At 42.5% G+C, this 25,383-nt stretch overlaps 1 protein-coding gene across 6 annotated transcripts in view; it reads right to left on the bottom strand.

Annotated features, from left to right (window-relative positions):
• Positions 1–22,892, bottom strand: part of KIF2A (kinesin family member 2A) — an 81,140-nt gene extending 58,248 nt beyond the window's left edge. For all 6 annotated transcript variants that reach the window (XR_016277762.1, XM_089495267.1, XM_089495283.1 and 3 more), the window contains exon 1: positions 22,644–22,892. Coding sequence is in view for 5 of the 6 variants with exons in the window: in XM_089495267.1 (XP_089351393.1) it covers positions 22,644–22,707 (64 nt within the window). In the remaining variant the exon portion in view is untranslated. The remainder of the gene's footprint in view (positions 1–22,643) is intronic.
• Between the last annotated feature and the right edge of the window lie 2,491 nt (positions 22,893–25,383).

The raw sequence follows: 25,383 nt of genomic DNA on the forward strand, positions 1-25,383 counted from the left end.
TCATAAGCATTTGAATTAAAATTACCATATTGAAATCAAATCTGATTTTTAAAAAAATTTTATTGGTGTGCATTGGAAGAGGGGTTTTCTTATACGGCAAGTATATCGCAAACTCTATATTTTAACTGGAAAAGTTGGGAGTTGTCTTATACGCCCAGTCATCTTACATGCTGGAAAATACGGTACATATTTGTTTGGATTTTTAAAAGTCTTCCTAGACTTACCCAATACTATGACTCTAAGAAAACATTTTTAAAAAACAAATGCGTAACTGTCTAAATGATAAATTATGATAACCAAATCTCTGCTTTTTGCTGATACATAAAAGTGCGACTTTACAGCTTTAAATCCGGTCAAGTCTAAATTCACTTTTCAAAATTTGTCCTCTACAAGCTAAAACATACTACAGGTTGAGTATCTCTTATCTGAAATACTTGGGACCAGAAATGTTTCAGATTTCGGATGGTGCTAATGATGATGATTATGGAGGAGGGGGGATGGATTTTGGCATATTTGGCACACAATATGATACCTTGGAGATGGGACCCGACTCAAGTCAAAAAATGAAATTCATTTATGTCTCATATACACATTATACACCGGGGTCGGTAACCCCCGGCCGGCGGGCCGTATGCGGCCCGCAGAGGCAGCAGGACCAGCCACCGCCACCGCCGCCAAGGCCTCCTCCTCCTCTGGGCCTCCAAGCTGCCCTTGCCCCTTTAAGGGCGGCAGCGAGGAGGAAGACGAGGCCTGGCTTCATCCTCCTCCTCGCTGCCGCTGCCGCAGAAGAAGGGCCAAGGGCAGCTTGGAGGCCCAGAGGCCTCCAGGCTGCCCCCCGGCCCTTTTTCCACAGTGGTGGCGGTGAGGAAGATGAGGGCAAGCCTCATCCTCCTCGCCCCCCGCTGCTCTTAAAGGGCCAAGGGCAGCCTGGAGGCCTCTTGGCTTCCAAGCTGCCCCTGGCCTTTTAAGAGCAGTGGGGGTGTGGAGGACCAGCCCGGTCCTGCCGCCGCTGGAGCCCAAGAGGGAAGGGAAGCTTTCCCATGAGGCGGCTTCCCTCCCCTCTTGGGCTCCGAGGGCAGCCTGGACTCCTGGCTGGAGCCCAGGAGGGGAAATGGAAGCCTTCCCATGGGGCGGCTTCCCTCCCCTCTTGGGCTCCGCGGGCGGCCCGTGCCCCTAGCTGGAGCCCAGGAGGGGAAATGGAAGCTTTCCCATGGGGCGACTTCCCTCCCCTCTTGGGCTCCGCGGGGGGCCCAGGCCCCTGGCTGGAGCCCAGGAGGGGAAAGGAAGCCTTCTCCTGGGGCGGCTTCCCTCCCCTCTTGGGCTCCGCGGGCGGCCCGGGCCCCTGGCTGGAGCCCAGGAGGGAAAACGGAAGCCTTCCCCTGGGGCGGCTTCCCTCCCCTCTTGGGCTCCGCGGGCAGCCCGGGCCCCCGGCTGGAGCCCAGGAGGGGAAACGGAAGCTTTCCCATGGGGCGGCTTCCCTCCCCTCTTGGGCTCCGCGGGGGGCCCAGGCCCCTGGCTGGAGCCCAGGAGGGGAAAGGAAGCCTTCCCCTGGGGCGGCTTCCCTCCCCTCTTGGGCTCCGTGGGCAGCCAGGGCCCCTGACTGGAGCCCAGGAGGGGAAAGGAAGCCTTCCCCTGGGGTGGCTTCCCTCCCTTCTTGGGCTCCGCGGGCAGCCCGGGTCCCTGGCTGGAGCCCAGGAGGGGAAAGGAAGCCTTCCCACAGGGCTCCAAGGGCTCCTCCTTTCCCTCTTCCTCCTCCTCTTCTTCCTCTTCTTCCCCTCTTGTCTTCCTGCTCTTCTTTCTCCTCTTCTTCTTCTTCCTCCTTTCCCTCTTCCCTTCTTCCTCTCTTATCTTCTTCTTCCCCTCTTCTTCCCCCTTCCTCCTCTTCTTCTTTCTCTCTTCCTCCTCTTCTTCTTCCCCTCTTCCTCCTCTTCTTCTTCCTTTCTTCCTCCTCCTCTTCTTCTTCCCCTCTTCTTCCTCCTCTTCCTATTCCCCTCTTATCTTCTTCCGGAGGGAGGCCTGGGGCCGCATGGGCCGAAATGGAGCCCGCGGAAGCGGCCTGCCGCCTCCATGGGCTCCCCCACGGCCCTTGCGGCCCCAGGCCCCTCTCTCTGGAGGGAAGCCTGGGGCCGCACGGGCTGAGAAGGGGCCCACGGAAGCGGCCTGCCACCTCCTGGGCTCCTCCACGGCCCTTGGAGCCCTTTCGGCTGAAGGGAAGGGCCTGGGACGGGTGCCCAAACCCTTCCCTTCGGCCTCCCTTCCCTTCAGCCGAAAGGGCCCCTTGGAGCCCATTCAGCCGAGGGAAGGGACCGAAGAGGAGAGGGCGGGCACATACCTCCTCCTCCCTGCGGGGCTTCGGTGGAAGCTCCGCCCCCCACATGCTGCTCCACCCACAGAGGGTGGAAGCTCCACCCCCAGCATGTGGCCCTGCCCCAGGAGGGTGGAAGCTCCACCCCCCGGCTTCAGCCCCCCCATTGTCTCAGGGACAGCAACCTGGCCCCCGGCTCAAAAAGATTGCCTACCCGTTATACACATAGCCTGAAGGTAATTTTATACAATATTTTTAATAATTTTGTGCATGAAACAAAGTTTGTGTACACTGAACCATCATAAAACAAAGGTATCACTATCTCTGCCACCCATGGAGAAAATGGAATTAAATCTTTCTATTATTAACATAAAAAAACACCCTTTCTAAACTAACACTTTATTCTCATACCCCTAATAGTTTCTGGAATTTCTAGAAAATTTACGTCTGAGGCATCTGAGGGAGAGAGAAGGCTGGCCCAGTTCCATCAGGGGCTAGCCTGAAGAAAAAGAGCCCTCCCTCCGGTCCATCTGCCTTGGTCCAGGCCTGAGAGGGAGAGAAGAATGCTGGACCTGATTCCCTCCCCCCTCACCATTCCCTTCTCCTTTTGTGTCGCGTCTTTTAGATTGTAAGCCTGTGGGCAGGGAACTGTCTGTTATCCCCTCTATTGTAAACCGCTCGGATTCCCAGTGATTGGGCGGTATATAAATAAAACCTATTATTATTATTATTATTATTATTATTATAAATGTAAAAATGATGCAGCTAGCTACTACTGAACAGATGTTGTGAGCCAGCAAAGACCCAACTCAGTGTCTGCTATTCAGCAGATTCCTGAGTTAGCAACAGAAGCCACTTTAAGAAAAATGAGTAGACTAGAGAAACTGAGTCTGTTCTGATGAAGTTAGGACAAGGTGGGGGGAGAGCAAAAGCTGACAATAGATAAAGATTTGGTGGCTAAGGGAGAAAAGTGAACACTGAGTTGTAAAAATGAAGATGGGATAGATAAAGCAAGGGAAAATGGAGGAAGGATTAAAATTGGCAACCTGAATACCAGGTTGTTGCTGTGTGCCTTCAAGTCATTTCTGGCAACCCTAAGTAAAACCTATCACAGGGGGCTTTTTTTGGGCAAAATTTGTTCAGAGGTTTGTCATTGCTTTGCTGTAGGCTATTTCAGAAGAAAAAAATGGCAAAACCACCTCTGAGCATTCCTTGCCTGAGAAAATCTTATGAAATTCTTGAGGTCACCATATCTTGACAAGCGACCTGAAGGCAGATGCACACACACTGGCAGAGAAAAAGGAATCTAGTGTTTTATTGAATTCTGATGCCATCTGCAAACTTGAGAAAATCATGGCTTGACTCAGGCTTTGAGCAATGCAATCTCTTGCAGCATATGGTTAGGGCACAAGTAGCTACTGCACTGGTATGGTTAGACTTCCCATTCACAAGAGTAAAATGGCTATACCAATCAGCATTGAAGGAATAACATAAAGTCCAGATGAAACACAAGCTTTCATGGTCAGAGGCAGAATATGTGTCAAGGAGAAAATAATGCAACTATTTTTTAAAAATTCTGTGTTTATAGAAGTGAACTGCAGACCCATCTACTTACACAAGACAATGTTCTGTACTTACCAGCAGGAACTGGATTTTTCACAGCAATGCCTTAAACTGGGGGTTGGGGCGTCATGCAGATAGCTTTTAGACATTTAATATATTTTGGTGGAGTTGGAGAATTGTAAAACAGCAAATTAAAGATTGTTGTTGTCTACTTAACTAAATTGGTCACCTTTAACATTTCAGTCAAATCCAATGAACTAAATTAATTTAAATTCATATTAAGGCTAATGGGCTGTGAATCTGAATTGAATTTAATAAATTCACAATCCACCGATTCTGATTTCCAAGCAATGAATTTAAAATAACACGATTCCCTGTTGATTATAAACAACCTACAATCCCAGCAATTGATCCAAAGGAATACTAAACAGCAATGGCAGGAAATGTCTGGAAAGTGTAAAAAGAAGCTGAAGCATTTAGAGCCAGCAGTGCAGGAAATAGGCAGTTCAATAAAAAAATAAATCAGAAAAGGCTATGTCAGCAAAAGAGTATGGCATATCAGATTACACATAGCAGCTAATCAGACGATAAGGAAGGGAGGGTGGTTAAAGAAAGGGACCGTCATCATGCAATAACTGAGAGTGATGGTAAAAGAGCTTGGTCTGATGCAGAACTTAAAGAGGGAAAACAGTCTGAGGTTTAACCAAGAGAGGACAGTGGTGTTCCTACTCAATTTAAAGGAAGATCAGAAAACAGAGAATCTGCCTGTACTGAAATGGGTTACATTCCCTCTGTAGACTCAGATCTGCTCTTGGATTCAACCCTGAATCTGTGTGAGTTTCAGCAATGGCCATGAGTGCCAACTCTTGGTTGTTCCTGGAAGGTGTCATATCTGAACAAAGTTTGGACTATAATAACATACTGAATATAGTGCTACTTCAGAAAAGTTTAGAAAAAGACCAAATTTGGAAAGCTAATTACAGGGAGTATGTGACTATAGTTATGGCAAACTGGAACTGGCTATGGGCTTGTTTCCAAGCACAAGTCAAAATGCTGGTTTTGACCTACAAATCCCTATATGATTTCGAACCAAGATGCCTGGAAGACCACAGTGTACTTTGAGTTTGTGCCCTGTTTTCTCAGTTCTACTAGCATCAGAGTTCATTTGGTGGCAATGTGAGGAATGGATGTCTCAGTACTTGCTCCCAGTCTCTGAACTTTCTGTCAAGGAAGATTAGGTTAGTTCCACCTGTTTACATTTCACCAGGATGCAAAGACAGGTCTTTGACATTTGAATGAGGATGCTGAGAATGAGGATGCTAAAAACAATCTTAAGTGTCTAGATGATTTGTTGTTGTTTTTTATTATGTGTTTAAATATCATAGTTGTATTTGAGGATTTCTAAATTTGACTACCATAACAATTTCTGGTAGAAAGGAGGGATATAAATATAATAACAAACTAACCATATCAATTCACAGCTGGATTTAATCAGAAAATTGGAGGCACCTGATTATTTACTTAGGAATGAAACAGACAGGTCAAATGGAAATATCTGTGGCCACTCCGGCTGCAACTGCTCTGGGATGATGGCAACCAGACGCCACAATCCCGAAGCTGGCACTGCCACGGTCCCAAATGAGTCACCAGCAGGAGTGGCTTTTTGCTGCTCTTTCAGGCCAGTTTCAAGCTGCATTAGCTGATCCCAGAGTGGCTTACAGTCACTTTAGGGGTGTTCGCCTTTTGAACACCACACCCCCAAAGCACCCGGAAGGCGCTTTGTTTGGCCCATCTGCTTCTGACCACAGATAATCTTCCTCTGCTACTTCTGTACTACATGGAGACTTAGGTAAGGGTCTATTTTTGATACCCATAGCCTGAAAAATCATGTGCCAACTTGATCATTCTGGAGCCTGGATCATAAAGAAATAGCCCCCCCCAAAAAAAAAAAAATCCTTCAAAACCATAATCTTTGATAAATAATTTCAAAGGCTATCAAAAAGTGAAGAAGAACTTATAAAAAGATAGTTTCACATCAACTGCTCCAAGAAGGCTGCCAACAAACCTATTACAAAATCAGCTGTTGTTCCATTGCAGCCAATCCCTTGAATCTCATCCTGGGAGAAAGGTGGGGAATAAATTCAATAAATAAACATGATGAAATTTGGTTGGTGGGTACATGTAACAGGGCTTTCTCTGCAGCAGCACCTGTGGAATTCCCTACCAAAGGAACTTAGGTGGAGCCCATCTCTTTTATGTTTTTACCAGGCAGTGGAAACAGTGCTGTTCCACGTGGCATTTACTGTAAAAAATTTAATTGTTTCAAAACTGGATTCTAGGACTGTTTTTAGATTGCTTTTAGGAGTTTTCAAAAAGTATTTTAATGTGGTTTTTAAAAAATGTTTTTATCTTTGTGTTTTAATTGGTTTTTATTTGTTCATCGCCTTGGGAGCCCTTGTGAGCTGGGAAGTGATACAGAAATACTTTAAAAATAAAATCTTGAAATCTCCCTACCATGGAACTGAAAAATGCTACTCAGCAAAGAGCCAATGTTCTACAATGATTAGACTATCACACTATGACTGCAGATATCTGGCTTCAAATCTCCATTCAGTTTCTAATTTCACTGGGTCATCATGAACCAGCTGTTATTTATCAAGCTAACCTCCCTCAGATGTTTCTTAAAGGAGGCAGAACAATGCATTTCACCCACAATCTGAAGAGACATTTGAGTGACTACAATGTAGAAAAGAAAGCTGGTCTAAGTGGATCCCTGACTGTTTATTTTCTATAGTGAGATCTATAAGACCTAGGATTTTTTAAAATTAGTTTTCAAACAATCTCTGTGGGTACCATTTTCACATTTCATCAAAGTTATACATGAAAATAAATAAATATACAGTATCATTTAGGTGTGTTAAAGAGACAAATTGGGGGGGGGGGGGGGGACTAGCTATCCATTATATCCAGAAATGCTTCAGCATAAATCCTGAATATTTAGTATGTCTATTTTTAGCTGTAGTCCAATAATTAGGTTTCAAATGACTGGGTCCCATACACTCAAATGATCTTATCTACAGAATGTTTTCTTGTAGTCTGGTCGATTCTTCTTTCAAGCAACTGCATACCTGCACACCTTGTTATTCTTGTCACACCTATGGGAGCAGTTCGTTTCCATTCTTTCTGTTGACAAGCTTTAGATATCTGTAGAGTACTCACTTAAATGTTCCTCAGTGAACAGAAAGGATGAGATGGTAACATCTGGGAGTTGAGGCTTGCTTTCATTTGCAGGCCCATTAATTTCAACTTCAGTACCATATTTTATTGGAGAATAACCTTTTTTCAGAGTAATAGTGATGCCTTATAGACAATCAGATTTGGTTGCCTGACAACATCACCAAAGATGAACAAAGCTAGTTTGCAGCAGGGACAGTTTTTTGAATGGACCAAAGTGACAGCAAAAGTGGAGTTAGTGGCAAAGAGGCTCATAACATGTTATTGATGAAGCCTCTTCAATTACAATTACAGAGGGTATCCCAAGGTATCTGTCTTCTGTTTGCAGCACCTCCCATGGCAGAAATTCACAAAGAATAAACCTTTTAAGGACTGCCAAAAGAGTTTTATTTTTCCAAATAGCCTCAGTGCATCTCATCACAGCTTAGCTCAGATTTGCCATCTCTTATAATTCTACTCACCTCCGTCTTAGTGATTATCTGGACCGTTTACCCCACCAACCATAGATGGTCCTACTTTACTTTATAGGATTATATATTGGAAACACTTTGACATTATAAAGCTTATAGTATAATATGTGTACTGCCAGTTATTCACCCTTCCGTCTTATGCATTGTTTAATTACATAACTCCACAGGGATCACCTACTTCCACTCATGGGAAGTAAAATCTATACCCACAAACACAGAGCTACCGCAGCACAGTAGAAATTGGAATATTCCTAACAGCAGAATTACTAATAAAACTTCAATAACTGGTAAGTTCTCCTTCTATTTTTCTAAACAGAATTTTTTACCTTCCCAATCATATTCTGCTCCCCGAAATCCCAATATTTTTTCTTCTGGATTGGAAGCAGATCTATATTAGGCTGGAAAAGAGATAACCAATTGATTCAGAATGTGTATCAACTCCTATTGCATACTGGTAACTGTATGCAAGTGACTGTCTTCCTTCCATCCTTAGAGCCTCACATTCTGTGGAGGGAGGGAATAAACAATTTACTCTAGGGCACATCTTCTACAGTTTATCTTTCTGTAATACAAGCTCTGTATATTCTAGAGACAGAGTGCAAGCCTCTTTCTTTCTACCCTGCAGCAAGAGAAATAAAGACAGCAGCTTCCAAGCCTTAACAAGCAGCCTCCCAGCCTTAAAAAATAATTTTAAAAATTATGTACTACTGCACTTTGTTTAATTATTATATGAATTTTCTCTTTGAATTTCAGTTTGTTCAAATTAACCATAGTTAATGTCAACCAGAATTCCAAATTCAGATATTACAGTAAACTGTCATGAACTGGAAGTGGAAGTTTCCAAACATTCCTCCTACCCACTCACCCAGCAACAAGGGAGAAAAAGAGAATAGGAGTGTGCAAGTCTAGGTCTTTCTTGGCCCTGCTTCTGTACATCACACTAAACCATAGTTCAGAGTGACATACAAACATAGCAACTGATTGACAGTGGCTCTTGAAGATCTCAGGCAAGGTTACTTCTGAGAAATTCTACTAAAAATCTATTAAACCAAAGATATGAGAGTTGAAAAAGTCCATCCACAAGCAAAACAAAACAAAACAAAACTCCACCCAACCAAACAAAATCCAAACCCTGGATATTTGCAAGTCTACCTCCAGTAAGTTGAGGCAAAAAGAAATCATGTGACATATATTTCTAGGGGAGAAAAGCTATGCTTTACAAAATGCATTGTTTTGAAAAGCTTACCAGTAACATACTAAAAAACAAAACAAAACTGGGAAGCTGAAAGGAATGAATACTAATCAAATCCAAAATAGAACAGATAATTAACTTTTTCCTATAACAATGCCTAGGAAGTACATATATTTTTGAACACAGTTCTGCAGACAGCCTAAAAAAAGTATGCATACAGCTTGCAACACCTTCATTATTGCCCATATGGCTTCAATCCTAAACACGTTTACTGGGAACTGATGCCCTCAGAACAAACCTCGCTAAGGAAACACCGTGATAGGCCTGCCTTTGGGTCACCATAAGTCAGGAATGACTTGAAGGTAAACAACAACAACAAATCCCATTCAAAATATACTTATGAAGAGAACACTGAAATCTGGTAAATGAAGTGTTAAGCTGCCATTTCTTTAAATATGTCCAAGCATTCTAATAAGAATAACTTCCAGGTAAAGTTAGAAGCTGTTTAAAGGTGACATTTCAGTACTTTGTGATACAGGAAGATGCTTTTTTGTCATTTTATTGGCCAAACATAAATCAAATAAATATACTAAATAAGAACTGTTGATTTAGGAAAATTCTAAACCCCTCCCCAAAATTATTTTTACCAGCCCCAGGAAACTAGTTTGGTTTATACTGTAAATCAAACATTACATGTTCTGAAGAGCTCCCTTCTCCTCCTTCATTTCTCACAGGAATTCATACATGTCCCTTATAAGTAAAATGCAAAGCCCTGGGAAAAACTGGGGGGATTTTTTTTCCTATTCTCCCCCCTCCAATGACAAATTGTCCCTTTTTCCCATGGAAAAATAATAATCTTTGGAGGAAGGAGGAGAAAATGCTCCAGTGAAATATTTCTTCTTTGGGGATTAGTTTAATGCTTTCTTTAAGGCAAGATTTCACACACTCAGAATGCCAGGAACTGTGTAGTATAAGGATATGTATGTAAGACAATTTACAGAAATAGAGAATGATCACTTCTGTGCATATTTAAACTAGGGCTGGCCAACATCCAATGGTTAAACAGCTGCATGGGGCCATCATAGGACTTAGGAGGGCTACCCCCCCTCCCCCCCCAAAAAAAACAACTAATGCTTTCTGGGCGGAAATGGCAAAAAAGCACATAGCCTCTGTGTGATGCGATCACCAATTCTGCCATGCTTTTGGCTTTCCTTCACTTAATATTTGCACCCACGTGGACCATTTTTCATAACTGAAAATGACTTGAATATTTTGAAAAATGCCCATGCAGACGTAGATGGCTGTGAAAGCTGCACAGTGAAGAAAGCTGACAGGAAGAGAGATTCGCCTCATTCAAAATGTGGTGCTGAAGGAGAGTTTTAAGGATACCATCAATAGCCAAAAAGATAAATTAATAGGTCTAAGAGGAAATCAAGCCTGAATTCCCACTGGTCTCTCGTTCTGACTTCACAACAATTAACAAGAGAGGCCTAAAACAGGCAAAGCCCTCTGAAATGGGACAAAAATGGTCAACAACTTTCTCAGAACTGTCGGGAACACTACTGACCATTTTTTGCCATAAAAACATTTTGATTTGAAAAACTGCAGGGCGGGGAGGAACCTTGGGAAGACAGAAAAATGGACTTGACTGGCACATGCAGCCCACAGGATGAACCTGGTCACCTCTGCTAGAAATGTACCCAAATCTAAGATGAATTTCTTCATCTACTGGATGCTGCCATTTTTTAACAGAAGCATAGTGAAGTGGGTGATTACTTGTGCTGATAAAATAGTATTTAAGACTAAAATATGTTCAGTTTTCACTTAACTTATATAATCACACATGCTGGTAGAGTCTAGCATGATTGCATCAAAGCATGAAATACCATTATTGCATCAGATTGCTGCTGTCTAAATACAGGTATTACACTTTTATTATAAAAATTTGTAGATTTTCATTTCTTCTTACTGCTCACATGGGAAAAACTAGGAGTCCAAAACTTTGCTAGTCTACCACTCTCTCTTTACAATATTGATTAGATCACTTATACTGTACAATCCTAAGTCTTTCATAGAACCACCATGATGTAGTGGTGAGAGCATTGGATTACAACTCTGGAGACCAGGGTTTGGTTCCCCACTCGGCCATGGAAACCCACTGCGTGAGGTTGGGTGACTCACATACTCTCAGCTCCAAAAAAAAAAAAAAACACCTGTGACAGGTTCAACTTAGAGTTGCCATAAGGCAGAAACGTTGTGAAGGTACACAAGAACAACAACACCTTTAGTATTTTTTTAATGTTCCTAGTATCAAAAAATACTATCTGATACACTAACTTGGTTGCAAATAAAGCATTTTGAACTGCTAAAGCAGTAAAATTAGTTTTTATTTGCAAATAGGTATTGTATTTATTCCCATTTTCACTATTTTTTGTTCTGTTTTTCACAGAAAGAAGCAATGTTTCATCTCACACCTACCCACACCTTCAATATTTCTGAGAATTTTTACAAAAGCCCTATTTCAGTTCAGGATAATATCACACTACACTGTTATAGTGCTATGATTCCACTTTAACCGCTATGGCTGCTTCCTGTGGAGTTTAGTGTAGCCAAAGAGCCAGCCTGGTGTAATGGTTTGAGTGTTGGGACTACCACTCTGGAGACCAGGGTTCAGATCCCCTCTCAGCCATGAAAACCCACTAGGTGTCCATGGGTGAGTCACATGCTCTCAGCCTCAGGGGAATGCAAGGGCAAACCTCCTCTGAACAAACCTTGCCAAGAAAACCCCATGATAGGTTCATCTTAGGATTGCCATAAACTGGAAATGACTTGAAGGCACATAACAACAACAAAGAATTCTTTGGCAGAGAATTATGAATGCCCCCCTAAACTGCAAATCCCAGGATTCCACAGGAGTCAGCTGTAGATGTTAGTGGAATAACAGTACTATAACAGCATAGTCTGATAGGATCCATATTCCCAGGGAAGGATATACAGATATATCTCAGTTCATGAAGCAGATGTTTTCCTGGGCATTACTCCTTTAATGGAAAATTTGGTACCAGAGGCAGAAGTAACATAGAACAAATAGGTATAAGCGTCCTAAAAACAAACAAAAAAGAGCAGCATGTTTCAACAAAACATTTATTCAGAATTAAACAATATGCAATACAGCATTTCACAATGTGAAATGAAACCACCATTGTGAAAAGGACACTTCTAGAGACCACTGAAAACTTTCCCCTAAATTCATTTTTTTTCTTTCACCAGCCCTCACCTCTCTTATGATTTCCATCTTGGTGGCCAAACTTCTACCTCAATGCTTCTTTAACATGATGGGAATAGCTGGTGAGACACCCTCCTTCACCATTCTCCCAATACTGATGCTACTAAAAAAAGCCTTCCAGCTAGATAGAAAACAAGAGGGGAAAGGAGGAAATGGGTATAAAAAGATGTTAGCTTCTTTGTCAGAAGCTTTGTTAACTGAGGTATGCTTGTACAAAATTGAGTGACCAAGGAACTGTTCTATGTAAATAAGAACTTTTCCATTTTTGTGTTCTCACAAGTATGTTAAGTTTTCTTTCATAGTTGCTATCAAGACTATTCTAGAAATTTTGCATAATTGGGCAATTCGACTAAGTATTTACAATAAACAATAAGTCGTTTTCAAAACAAGTGGGGTGGACAGAACAATGGGACAAAACAAGCGACTGTGGTTATAAATTCAAAAGACAATTCTGCTAACAAGTACCAATTACAACGCTTGATGTTTTTCATTGCATAATAAGTTGCAGAGAAAATGTGTACACTTATGAACAAGACTAGCTTTTCACATGTTAAATTATGAGACTCCATGGATTCCCAATTTTCGCTGAACATATTGACACTCAACTTGTCCTACAGATTTTAATAACTTCCTCCACAAATGAACTGCACAACGGAAACACCTTCAGATTACTACCTGTTGGCATGGACTGTCTAAATACGAAAAGGATATTCTTCCTTGAGGCCTAGACGGTGGGCATGTTCAGTGGTCACCCCATTCTAGTAGGATGTATTGCAAAGTAACAATTTAATATCAGAATTTTTACACATCCTACATACATATCTACTTTTAAATTATATCCCCATGAATTGGAATATAACTGATGCCAGTGTTGTTTGATCCTATGCTTTTATTATATGGGTTACATGTGAAGGCTGGAAAGACAAACATTCACCATCCAATGGTCAGAAGATATTATTGCTGTAACCAGGCATGACTGTGTAAGTACAGATGTAAATCACAAGAAAATGTATTTGGAGATATATGGTCAGCTTATATTAATGTACATATCTATGTATTCCTTTCCCCTTTCTCCCCCCCAAAACTTTTTCTTTTTCATTCTCTCCTCCTTTTTTGTAATTAAATTTTAAAAATTAAATTAAACATTATTTTTAATGAAAGGCCATTTCTGTGCAGTAAGATGGAAGTTATTACAAAGGGTGGAAAGGTTTTTTTATTATTTCAAAATAGTTATAAATACAACACTCCAAAAGGTACTTGGTTGTTGTTATAAGTGCATTTGTTCACTTTCATATTGCTGAAAAGTAACTAAAACAGTTAATTTCTGGTACTTTTTAGAGAAATATTATCCCTCCTTATATTACAATGTAACTTGGTTATATCTCAGTCTGTTTCAGTATAGAAAGATGTAAAGAAATCCAGAAGTAGCTTTGAAACTAAATGGGGAGATGAAATTTCTAGCGTAAGCTGTCACAGACACAATTCATTTTCTGATGAAATGGACTCTGTCCACACAAGCACAAAACAGAAATTTCCTCTTCCTAGTCAGTCTGAAAGCTGCCACTAGATTCCTTTATGTCTTTTTCATTATATCTTACTTATTGCAAAAAGGAATTATTTTCAAGTAACATTATTTGTACCTAGTTACTTCCATGTCCTTTCCCCCCATAATTTGCCTATTCTGAAGCACAGCCATGATGTGACTCTCAATGGACTGTAAATGAATACACTGTATTTCAAAGAAATATTTTGCCAGAAGTGAACACTTGCAACCAGGTACTAGCAGGAAACTATTCAGTTGTATGATATTCTATATGATGCTCATGCTGCTGGGCACACTCTGGATCTTGTTTTCTGTGCTGGATAGTGTGATGGTGATCTTGGTGTGGAGGAACTCTCCATAGTTCTGTTGTCATGGACAGATCATTAGCTGCTCAGGTTTAGACTCACAGACTAGAATCTCTCTAGAGGACAGCCCCAGGACGCTGATGGATCCAGATGGATTCCTGACAGTTCTTGGGATTTTCATGTTCCCTCAGCAGGCAACTGGGTTGAAGTAGCTGACCTCTGGAATGGGGAAATGGCCAGGACAGTGGACACAATCACTCCTGAGCATTCTCCCTTATGGACTGGAGCCAAACCAACCCCCTGGTTTTCCAGGGAGTAGATGGTGATGAAGTGAGTGAAATGGAGAATAAAGTAACATTAGTGAAAGACTCAAAGCGAGTCTAACAGAACATTGACTACAGCCTTTTTGAAGGCCTACTCCATGGCAGTGCGGGCAGCAAACAAATTATTTTTTGCTGCCACCATTGCATCTTACGGTGCTGTCCAGCAAAGCTGCTTTGACTAGTCAGAGCTTCAATACATAGTGGTTCTTGAGTAGAAAATGCAAACCATTCAATAGCCTGTTGAACAGCACTTTGCAGATAGTCATTCAAATCCGCCCAAACTTGGATGCTGTAGTTTACAATGCCAGTGACTGTAACCTTAGCTCCTGTCTAACCAGTGTTAATAGATACTTGTACAGCTTGTACAGCCTGAAGATGTTGACAGTGTTCTTGGGAGAGATGAAAGCCACAACATGGGCTAAATCATTGCACTTGCTGGCTTATCAAACAAGCCAGACAGGGACTGAGTGTGCAGAAGAAAGGGGTAGACAGTATCTCCCTACAACAAGGCAACATTCCAATTTTCCTAAAGGAGGCAGTTATGATGTCTTTCATCAAAAACCCATTCCTGAATCCCACTATAATGGATAATTATCAGCCTGTGTACAACCTACTATTTTGGGGCAAGGTATTAGAATGTGTGGTGGCCTCTCAACTCTAGAGGTTTCAGGATGAAATGGGTCAGCAGTTCTCAACCTGTGGGTCGTAACCCCTTTGGGGGTCAAACAACCCTTTCACAGGGGTTGCCTAAGACCATCGGAAAACACATATTTCTGATTATCTTAAGAGCCGAGACCATCGGTTGGGGGTCACCACAACATGAGGAACTGTATTAAAGGGTCGTGGCATTAGGAAGGTTGAGAACCACTAGTCTAGATCCATTTCAATCTGGTTTCAGGCCTGGCTGTGGGACAGAAACATCTTTGATTGCCTTTTCAGATGACTTAGGGAACTGAACAGGGGGAATGTGTCCTGCCGGACCTCTCAGTGGCATTCGATACCATCAACCATGGTATCCTTCTAGGCCATCTCACTGGGATGGGAGCTGGATGCGTTGTTTTACAGTGGCTCCATTCCTTCTTGGAGGAGTGAACCCAGGTGGTGCTGGGAAACTCTGTTCAACTGACTGGTGACTAGCCTTTGAGGTCCCAAAGGGTTCAGTTTTGTCCCCCATGCTATTTAACATATACAATAGGCCCTTGGTATACACTGAGGTTCAGTTCTACAATCCCTTGTGGATACCAAAATTCATGAATGCTCAAGTCCCATTAAATGGATTGGCATAGTGAAATGGCATCCCTTACATAAAAGGGCAAAATCAAGCTTTGCTTTTTGGTATTTCAATATATGTTAATATTTTCAAGCCATGTTTGCTGAATCCATGCACAAAGAATCTGGGAGTAGAAAGGGCAATCTGTATATAAAAGAGTTGGGAGACATCATCTGATGGCTGAATGGCCATCTGTCGAGGATGCGTTGATTGAGAGCTCCTGTATGGCAGGGGGTTGGACTGGACGGCCCTTGTGGTCTCTTCCAGCTCTATGATTCTATGAAGTTTTGAAATGCAGTGCATGTGGACAATACCCAACTCTTACTACTTCTTTCCACCCCAATCCAAGGAGGCTGTCCTGGTCCTAAAGCAGTGTCTGTTATCAGTAATGGACTGGCTGAGGGCAAACAAATTGAAACTTAATCCAGACAAGTCAGAGGTGCTCCTGGTCAGTCAGAGAATAGAGATTCAGTCTGTGTTAGCTAGAGTTATACTTCCTCTGAAGTTCGCAATTTGGAGGGTTTTCCTGGAATAAGCTTTGAACCTGGAGGCCCTGGAGTTTCTGTAGTGGCCAGGAATGCTTTTGAACATTTAAAGCTTGTGCAGCAACTGTACCTGCTCCTGGAAACACTAGCAGCCACAGTAGTACATGCCTTAGTTACGCTGTTTGGACTATAATACATTCTAATTGGGACTGACTCTGAAGTGTATTCAGAAACTTCAGCTGATCTAAACAGATGCAGCCAGACTTTTAACCGGGACAAGCTACTGAGACCATACTATGCCACTGTAAACTGTTGTTAGTTTGACTCCCAGCACAATGAAAGTGCTGGTTATGACCTCTAAAGCACTTTATGCCGCAGGTTCAGAGTATCTGTCAGACTGTATCTCTCTGTCCAAGACAACCTGGGCTCTGGGGTCATCAGGAGAGTTCCTTCTCTCAATCCCATCCCCATCACAAGCACAGTTGGTGGGGATGCAAGAAAGGGCCTTCTCAGTCACTGCCCCTAGACTCTGTAACTCCCTTCCCAGGGAAGCCAGAATGGCCCTCTCCTTGTTCTCCTTCTGTTGGTAGGCTAAACCATTTTATTCACATAGGCTTTTAAGGTCGAACGTTTTTAAAGAATGGGTTAGGGGGTTGTTGTATTGTTTTAACTGAAATGTTTTGAAGAACCTATTTTTTAATTGTATTTTTTGAATTTGTATAAATTTTGTATTTTTGTATAAATATGTATTTTATGTGAATTGTTTTAATATTGTAAATAGCTTAATTCTCTTTTAATGTTTTCTTTTATATGATTTTAAATGTATTGTTCTTTTAAGCTGTGAGCCACTTTGAGTCCCAATTTTGTAGAAATATAAATAAATATGATGGGAATAATGATAACAACAACCGTATTATTACTCAAGTCCAAACATTTTCAGAATCTCGAAGGGCAATAAGGCTTCTCTCAAGGCTTTGCCCAGTTTTTAGGACTATACCCCAAAGCGAGGGGGGTGTATGTGTGTACATAGACTTCTCTCTCTCTCCATAATGGTCACCACACACATTATTTTTCAATGTTTACTTGGACTGAACAACACAGGAAAATAATTAAGTGAACATCAAATTTGTGTTGTCTATAAATATTGCCTCTGGGACCTTTCTGTTGCTTCTTCTACTCATGCTAGGTCCTTAATACTGCACATCAACAGGAAGCATTGTTGTGATGAATTATGAGGTAATGCTAGTAGCTGTAGAAAATTGATGGGTGTAGTTTGCCCAGTTTGGAAGGCATGTATACTAAAATTTATGGCAGCTAGACCAAAATTGTGCCACACACTAGTCTGGTTGCAAATACAACAGAACTCTTTCATCAGTCCAAATAGTCTTTAAAAGATGACGGCAACCAGCAAAGCTCAGGAATCTGAATAAAGCTTGTAGATCAACACTGTCACCCAAAACCAAGGATACATTCAGAATAGGGTACATCATGGACACCCCAGAAAGTTCTACAAGGCATGCATACTGGTGGGCCCACATTCACAATAAATAATAAGAGAGGGAAATTCCATGCCTAGTTCTTAACCAAATCAGTCAATTGTTTCCTTTTGTTCCTATATTTGAATATAATTAGCATATTGGTTTCTAGTCAAGAAGTTTATTGGATGTTTTCAAACTGCTGGCTTTGTTTTTATGGTGGCTTTTTGGTTGGAATTAATGAGATAAAGTCATTTGAAGGTAATGCTGTATATTTAAAGGGAAAGAGAATGATGAGTTGTATCCTAACAGGTTTTGTCAGCCCTGACTCATCCATATCCAGATAGCCAACAAAATTTGACAGGATAATTAGAAACTGAGAAAATCCCAAAACTAGGAAGTAGAGAAATGCCCTTCTCTATGCTATCCACTGTACTAGATATAAAATATAAATATGTGGTTTTTAGCTGTGATCATTTTCTTAGAAAACAAACAAAACAAAACCTTCTAAAGGGTGATCCAAACTGGAATTCTAATCTGTCTACCATTTCCCATCATCTTAAACAATGTTTCCTCGCAGAATTCAAAATGTACATCAAGGGTGGGCAAGCATGTGGCCCACGGATCATATGTGGCCCCCACCTTATTTATGTATCCCCTACACAACCCTAAGCCCCTACTCCTGCTTATATATATTCATGGAGAACTTTGAGAGCAGTGAATATCCTCTAAAGCAGTGATACTCAAAGCGATTGTCTGTTGACCAGAGGCAGTAATGAAGTGTGTTTTCAGGAAAGAAATAAATGTAACCAAGGAGTAAAAACATGGTTCTGGTCTCTCCCACATTAGAAACAAAAAAGTGCCAGTCCCCCACATTAGATAGCTGACCTTATTTCATTATTTTTGTAGGGTTTAGGGTTGTCGTCCCTGTCCCCCCGCTGCAAAAAAAACCTCTGGAAGTGAATGTCAAAATTGGAAATGAAATGCTTGTCACTTCATTTTTTAAAAAAATATAACAAAGTGCCGCCTTTTTGGAGCGAGAGTGGACAGGAGTGTCCAATGTATCCCTGCACTCATTCATGTTTCCCACCCTTGATGCATGTGGAGCACCAGAAGATGGCAGAAACCACTTATGGGGCATTTTGGAATAAGGAAGTAGCAGTCATGTACCCTTTCTATGGTCCTGTGAAAGTGATTTCTACTCCTGGGAAAAGTAACCAAGTAACACTGTAGGGGTGCCCACCAGAATCAATTGTGATGACTTTTTATTACCAGTTAAGATCTTTTCACTTGACCAAAGATTCAAACATGTCACTTAAAATGGGTTTAACTAAAGATTTGACAGAATATACTGATCTTAATTTGATTGAGTCAATTTTATGCATAGTATTATTTGCATTTGGATGATTAGCTGCTGATAACTTCCCTGATATGTCTAAAAATTGAAAAGTGGGCATATAAATCATTCAACAAATAAATGCAGAAGCAACTTCAGTCTTCCGTACAGTAGCTGAATACACCAACTGCAAAAACTAGCACATTTTATTGTACAAATGTTAATTTAATTGACTAAAAGTTTCACCCAGTGTATTTGCTGCAATACCTTTTAAACCCACTGATCCATATACACCATTATTGTAGTAACTGTTATTCAACTTTTTGATATTAACTAGCTAACTTCCACAGTGTCTGACCCTGCAAAAATTGTATTGGTAGAATCTTTTTTAAAAAAATTATTTTAAAATATCTATGTACTGTGTGTTTTTATGCTCTTATAACAAAGCTGTGAATTTTACTGCTCTCTTGCATTACTCAGGCATCTAATAAAAATGCCAAGGGACTGAGAAGTTGCAAATCACATTTCTAATAGAAATGTTCTAATCGCTAACAACTAAAATAATCAACTCCTATACTACAGAAGGGCAATTTTATACTAAGCTTGCTTGCATCTATGGAAAACTACAGAAACTGATTCTGCCAGGAAACACAACATTTTTTTTTAAAGAGAGAAAAGATAATATCGGAGTCTACATAAACATCTTCTCAGGTGGTTTCATTCATAAGGCAGTTTTAAAGATCAGCTAGGGAAAAAACATCTTTTTTAAAACCAGCCAAGTGAACTGTAGAAAATGTATCTAGGTGAGTTTTCACACATCACCATGCTGTTTATTTAATAGGTAAAAATATTATCCCTCTGGATATTATCAGTGTCAATATACTGAGTATCTGCTTGATTCTGAAGAGATGTACAATTATCCAGTTCCTATTGTGTTACAGAACTGGGAGGTGAAGCAGATTATAATCAAAAGAAGTTATTTCTGTGAACCAAAGGTGATTTTAGACTCATTTTCTTCCAGCATCAGCCGCCCTGTCAAACGACTTTTGAAAGAAAGAATCTCAAAAGCACTTGGAAAGATGGCAAGTGTCTAATGAGAAGTGCCCCGATTGAATAAATAAACTATTATATCAATCAATCAAAACAGTAATCTTAAACAATTTTCTCTTTATTTTAAATAGTTTTAAGATCTAGTCCTTAAACTGTCTAGATGTAGCAGAGAATAGCTTCACGGAGGAATCTGGCATTCGCGTGCTCCTCTTCCTCCACCACTAGCTGCAGCAAGAGTTTTACTTGTTATAACCAACTGAAGGAGGATGGGAATCAGGACAGGAAGCAACATTTCCATGGCAGAAACTACTTCTGCTCAATCAGAAGATATAATTATCTTGCCTACTTAGTTCTCCCAACTCTATCCTCTGTGGGGAAAAAGGAAAACATCCTTTGGTCACTTTGAAGCTGGAATAAAAACAAGAATTTTACCCTGCTTGAAGGACACAACTGATCACTAAAGAGCTCCATCTCACTCCATCTCTAACACTCCATTATTATATGAGCATCTGCAGTGGTAAGGTTACAATAAGAACACAGGCCCTAAGGGCTGAAAGAGAAAGCACGGTTAACAGTACTATGAGCTTTCTTCTCCCTTTTAATACATCAGCATTGTATCCCACAGCCACCAAATAAACATCAGGTATCCTTCTGTATTTTGTGGAGTATCCAGGACTGATGGATGGGCATCCTTCCAGAAGGAACCTCCACCTAACCAGACCCCACCCCACCATCACCAAAGCCAGCAAGGAACAAGCCAAGAGCATCTCTCATGATTAGAGCTGGGCCCATATTCTCTCCATTTGGAGCCCCCCTCACTGCAGAAATACTTTGGTTTGACACCACTTTAACTGCCATGGCTCAATGCTACTGAATTCTGGGAAGGGTAGTTTGTTGTGGCACCAGAGCTCAGTCACCATACAAACATCAGATACCCTTCTGTATTTCTTGGAGCATTCAAGCCTGCTGGATGGGCATCCTTCCAGAGCATCGCCACGGTAGCTCTGGTGCCACAACAAACTATAATTCCCAGAATTCCACAGCATTGAGCCATGGCAGCTAAAAATGGTGTCAAACCGGAATATTTCTGCAGCGTGGATGCAGCCTATATTATATCCATGTGAGGAAGTAGGCTCAAGTCTACCAAAGCTCATGCTACCAGCTTCGTTTGTTCAGCCAGTCTCAAAGGGACTAGACGATCCCTTGGCATTCTATACTGTACCCTCATTATTCAAAGGTAACTGTTCCAAACCTTCGCAAGCCCAGGAACTTCATCTCCATCCCCACACAGGAATCATGGGGGCAAAAATGAGGAAAGCCTGAATCCGGGCAGGAGATTCATCCCTGCTGAATGGAGGAGGGGAAGAAAGACAAAACATCCGGGTGTTGAGAGGGCAATGCTCTGGCTTCGCCCCACACAACACAGCAAGATTTCTGTTGAATAACTGGGAGAAAGGGAAAGAGAAGGAGAGAGATGAAGCTCACAAGGCATCCCTCTGCTGTTCCCAGCTGGTCCTCCATGCAGGCCTTTCCCAAACTCTTCTGTGTGGCGGCATATTTTCCCAAGGCACTTGTTGAAGGGAAAGAGTTGGGGGCTCCTCCTGCAAGGGATCAGGGTGACCAGATGTCCTCCCCGCAAAGGAGGACCAGGCCCACTAAATTAGAGGGCCTTCAAGGAAAAATGGAAGGCATGGCCCAATATAAAAAGGCCCCAAACTCAAAACATATAAATAAGTATAAATCCATGCTTCTTCACCATGACCAAAATGGAGGGCATTTTGAAATCCCTTCTGGACAGAAAGGGGGGGGGGGGGTCCGGGAAAAGGAGGACGCCTGGTCACCCTGCAAGGGATGGAGGCCAGCCCTCCTTCCACAACCTCCTTGACACGAACATACACACAGGAAACACACCTCACCTCTCTCCCCTCAGCCTCCCTAGACCCCCCTTTCCTCTGGTGGCCCCCACCCACCCATTCAACCCTTCCTACAACCCCAAAGGCTTCATCCCTCTCAGAGCCACAACACACACACACACACCCCTCTCTTAGGCCACAAAGAAGCCCAGGAGGAGGGTCACGCCCTTCCCAGGCCCCCCTTCGCCATCTCCAAGCAGCCCTCCTACAAACACACAGACATAGATACAGATGTAAACAGGGCGACCAGATGTCCCCAAGGCAAAGGAGGACAACCAGGGGGGAATGGAGGACACCTGAAGGCCAGAAATACACAAATAAAATCCGCAAGGCGTGAAGGAGCGCCTATCAAAAGCCTATATAAAGCCCTGCTGATAAGGGAGGACCTGGGCAGGAAGAGACTTCGGGAAGGGAGGGCGCGTCCGGGGAAAGGAGGACGGCCTGCTCTCTCTCTCTCTCTCTCTCTCTCTCTCTCCCTCCCTCCTCCCCAGCACTGCAGCAACCTCCCTCCCTCCCTCCCTCCCTCCCTGCATTGCCGCCCATCCTGTCTCTCCGCCGCTGGGGTCCAGTCACAAACCCCTTCCTTCCTGCCTTCCTTCCTTGTCAGTCAACACCATCGCTATAGAAACCGCCCTGGCTACGGCGGCCGCAGAGGGACAAAACAACAGCAGCGACCCTCTTTGCCCCGGCGACCCCCGGCATGGCGCCCGACGACAATGGGCCCCGCGACCGCCGCCCTTCCCTCCCTCCCTCAGAAGAAGGCGAAGCGGAGGGAGGGAAGGCGCCTCGCATCCCTCCATCTCGGTCCGCGACCGACCCCCTCCATCCTTCCGCCCCACACACACGCCCCCTGCCTCCCTGCCTGCCTCCCTCCCTGGGCCGCCCAGGCTCACCATCGCTGCGCTTGATCTCCACATAGATCCCTATCTGGATCTTGCCGAAGTTGGCCGTCGCCATCGCGTCATAGAGAAGAGGGACGGGGGGAGAGGGAGCGGAGGAGGAGGAGGAGGAGAAGCGGAGGCTCTTCTGCGTTGAGGGGAGCGGCGGCGGCGGCAGCAGCAGCAGCAACGGCCGTTTCTACGGGGAAGGAGGGGGAAGGGGAGGAGGAGGAGGAAGAAAAAAGGCGCCGGCCGGATACAACAGTGGCCGCGAGCGGCTGCGCCTGCGCAGAGAGTGGAGGCGTCACGGCCGGACCCGGCTGAGGAGTGGGAGGGGCGAGAGGGGGCGGGGACACGAATGGGGCACCTCTGGCACTGAAGGGGCGGGGCCTCCAGGGTGACTGTCAACGCCCAGCAGAAGCTGCCCCTCTGCTCTGTCCCCAAAGGCCTGGAGCCTCACCTCACACACATACACACATACTGTATATACATATGTCCCTACAGATATACACACACACATATATACACATAAAGATATATAGATATACACACATGCACACATATATGTATACAAATAAAGATATATATATATATACACACATACATACAAACACGTGTATACATACATATGAATGCACACACATACGCATATACACACATATAGAGACACAAACATATACATATTGCATATTTGCATTGCATGACGATTATTTATCATTTGACATTTTTAACTTGTTGCCTGCTTTACTTTATTGAACCCTTTTCCTGTACTGTTTTGTACTATTTATATGTATTATGCTATCATTTCTTAGATTGTACGCCATGGGCAGGTTTACTTTGTCCATTTTATTGTTTGTATGTACAGCGCTGTGTAAATCTACAGTGCTATATAAATAAATAATAATAATAATAATAATAATAATAATAATATGTATACAGATATATGTACTTTGGCCGCATCATGAGGGGAAATGAATCATTAGAAGAGACAATGATGCTAGGAGAGGTGGAAGACAGTAGGAAGAGAGGAAGAGACATGCCAGATGGTTAGATTTGACCAGGGAGGACACAGGCCTGGGCTGCAGCATCTGAGCAGAGTCGAACTCAACTCAAAGGCGGTGAACAATAACAAATCCAAGGGTAGCTGTGTTGGCCATATAACAACGTACACTATGATCCAAAATCTACAAATCCCACAAAGCAATGATACCTTTATTGGACCAGCCAAGATGCACATTATATATGTTGCTAGCCAATGGAGCTGGAAAAGCCTGCAACAACATCAACAAAGTGAGGTTCAGGGATAAGTGTGTGCTTACAAAGGCAAATAGATGACAGGACTGAGATTTGCACGTTGGTTCAGCTGCAGCTCTCTGTCTACTGCACTGTCCAGTTTTACCAAGCATGTCTTTGCTGCTTCTTAATAATGTCAGTGTTATTACTCACACAAGGCAGTGTCTTGTATTTAAAATAGTTACAGTTCATATTCTGTCACATAGTTCAAGGTGACTATCCACCCTTGTGAGGCAATTAAAAGTGGGCAAAGTTTTCTGAGTTGTTTAGCACAACCAGGGATTCACATCTAGCAGGTCCCCCTCATTTTACCACTATAACAACCTGAAGCTCAGCATGCTTTCAGTACTGTACCGTCACAATTTGCATCTTTTGTTGCTTTTCTGAAGTACTTTGGAAGTTGTTTTTCTGAATCACACAGGAGAGATTATCACACAGACAGGATAAAGACGGGATCTCTCCCCCTTCCTTATCCCGTCTTTGACTGCGATCCCGCAAAAGGCTTTCCGATCGCAGCTCTATTGTCCCAGCATTGAAGCGGCATTGCATTGAAGCGAACCCCTGTTAATGCAAAATGCTGGGCAATGATGTTTCAATGACAGGATAGTGATGAAATCTACGCAACGTTGTTTGAAAGTCTTTTGCGCTATCACAGTCAGTGATGCTTTCTGGACAGGATAATAATGGGATAAGAGTGACATTGTATGAAAATCTCGCAATCAGACGGGGAAAAAACAGGACAAGGATGTTTTGTCCCCTGTCTGATAATCTCTAGGGTTGTAGTTAAAGCTTCACCAGCCCAGTCAAGTGACCTGTAACAATAGCTCTTCAAGTACCACAAAAGAGTTTTTAACTCCTACACACAAAATCCCATAGTTGTACTTCACTATAATGAGTTTGGTTTTGATTACTAGCGTTCTTCCATACCCTGTACTGAAAATATTTAACACAGATTGGAATTCCTATATTGTTCACTACTGCGACAACAAGTGTCTGTATGTGTGCATTTTTCCTCGTAAGATAAATAGTATTACTGGGATGGTTTGGTATAGTAGGGCAAGAGAACAATAAGCCAAACCATCTGTTGTTACGGAAGCATAAAGATGAAATGACTGGACCTAAAATATGGGCATTTCTGCTATGGCCTGTATTTGTAAACCTTCCTTTCTCCCCTTTGAGTAAAAGGTTTTCAACATTGTTAACTTCTTCTACACATACACAAAGCAAACTTACTCAAAACTGGGCTTAAATATCCTCCTTTCAGCAGCTATTATAAAATGACCTCAGTGAAATTAATAGTTTCTGTGGATGGCTGTTCTTGCCTGAACAATTTTACTTTGTTAAAATGGAGAAAATCTGCTAACTGACCAAAATACTGTAACTTGGTACCTATTCACATACCCATTCCACTCTCCTAACTCAACTAATTAAGACTATGGCTCCATCTGCACTACAGAATTAA

This window comes from Sceloporus occidentalis, unplaced genomic scaffold, assembly GCF_023333645.1.
Source record: "Sceloporus occidentalis isolate IW3139 unplaced genomic scaffold, rSceOcc1.0.p SCAF_1, whole genome shotgun sequence".
Taxonomy (NCBI): domain Eukaryota; kingdom Metazoa; phylum Chordata; class Lepidosauria; order Squamata; family Phrynosomatidae; genus Sceloporus; species Sceloporus occidentalis.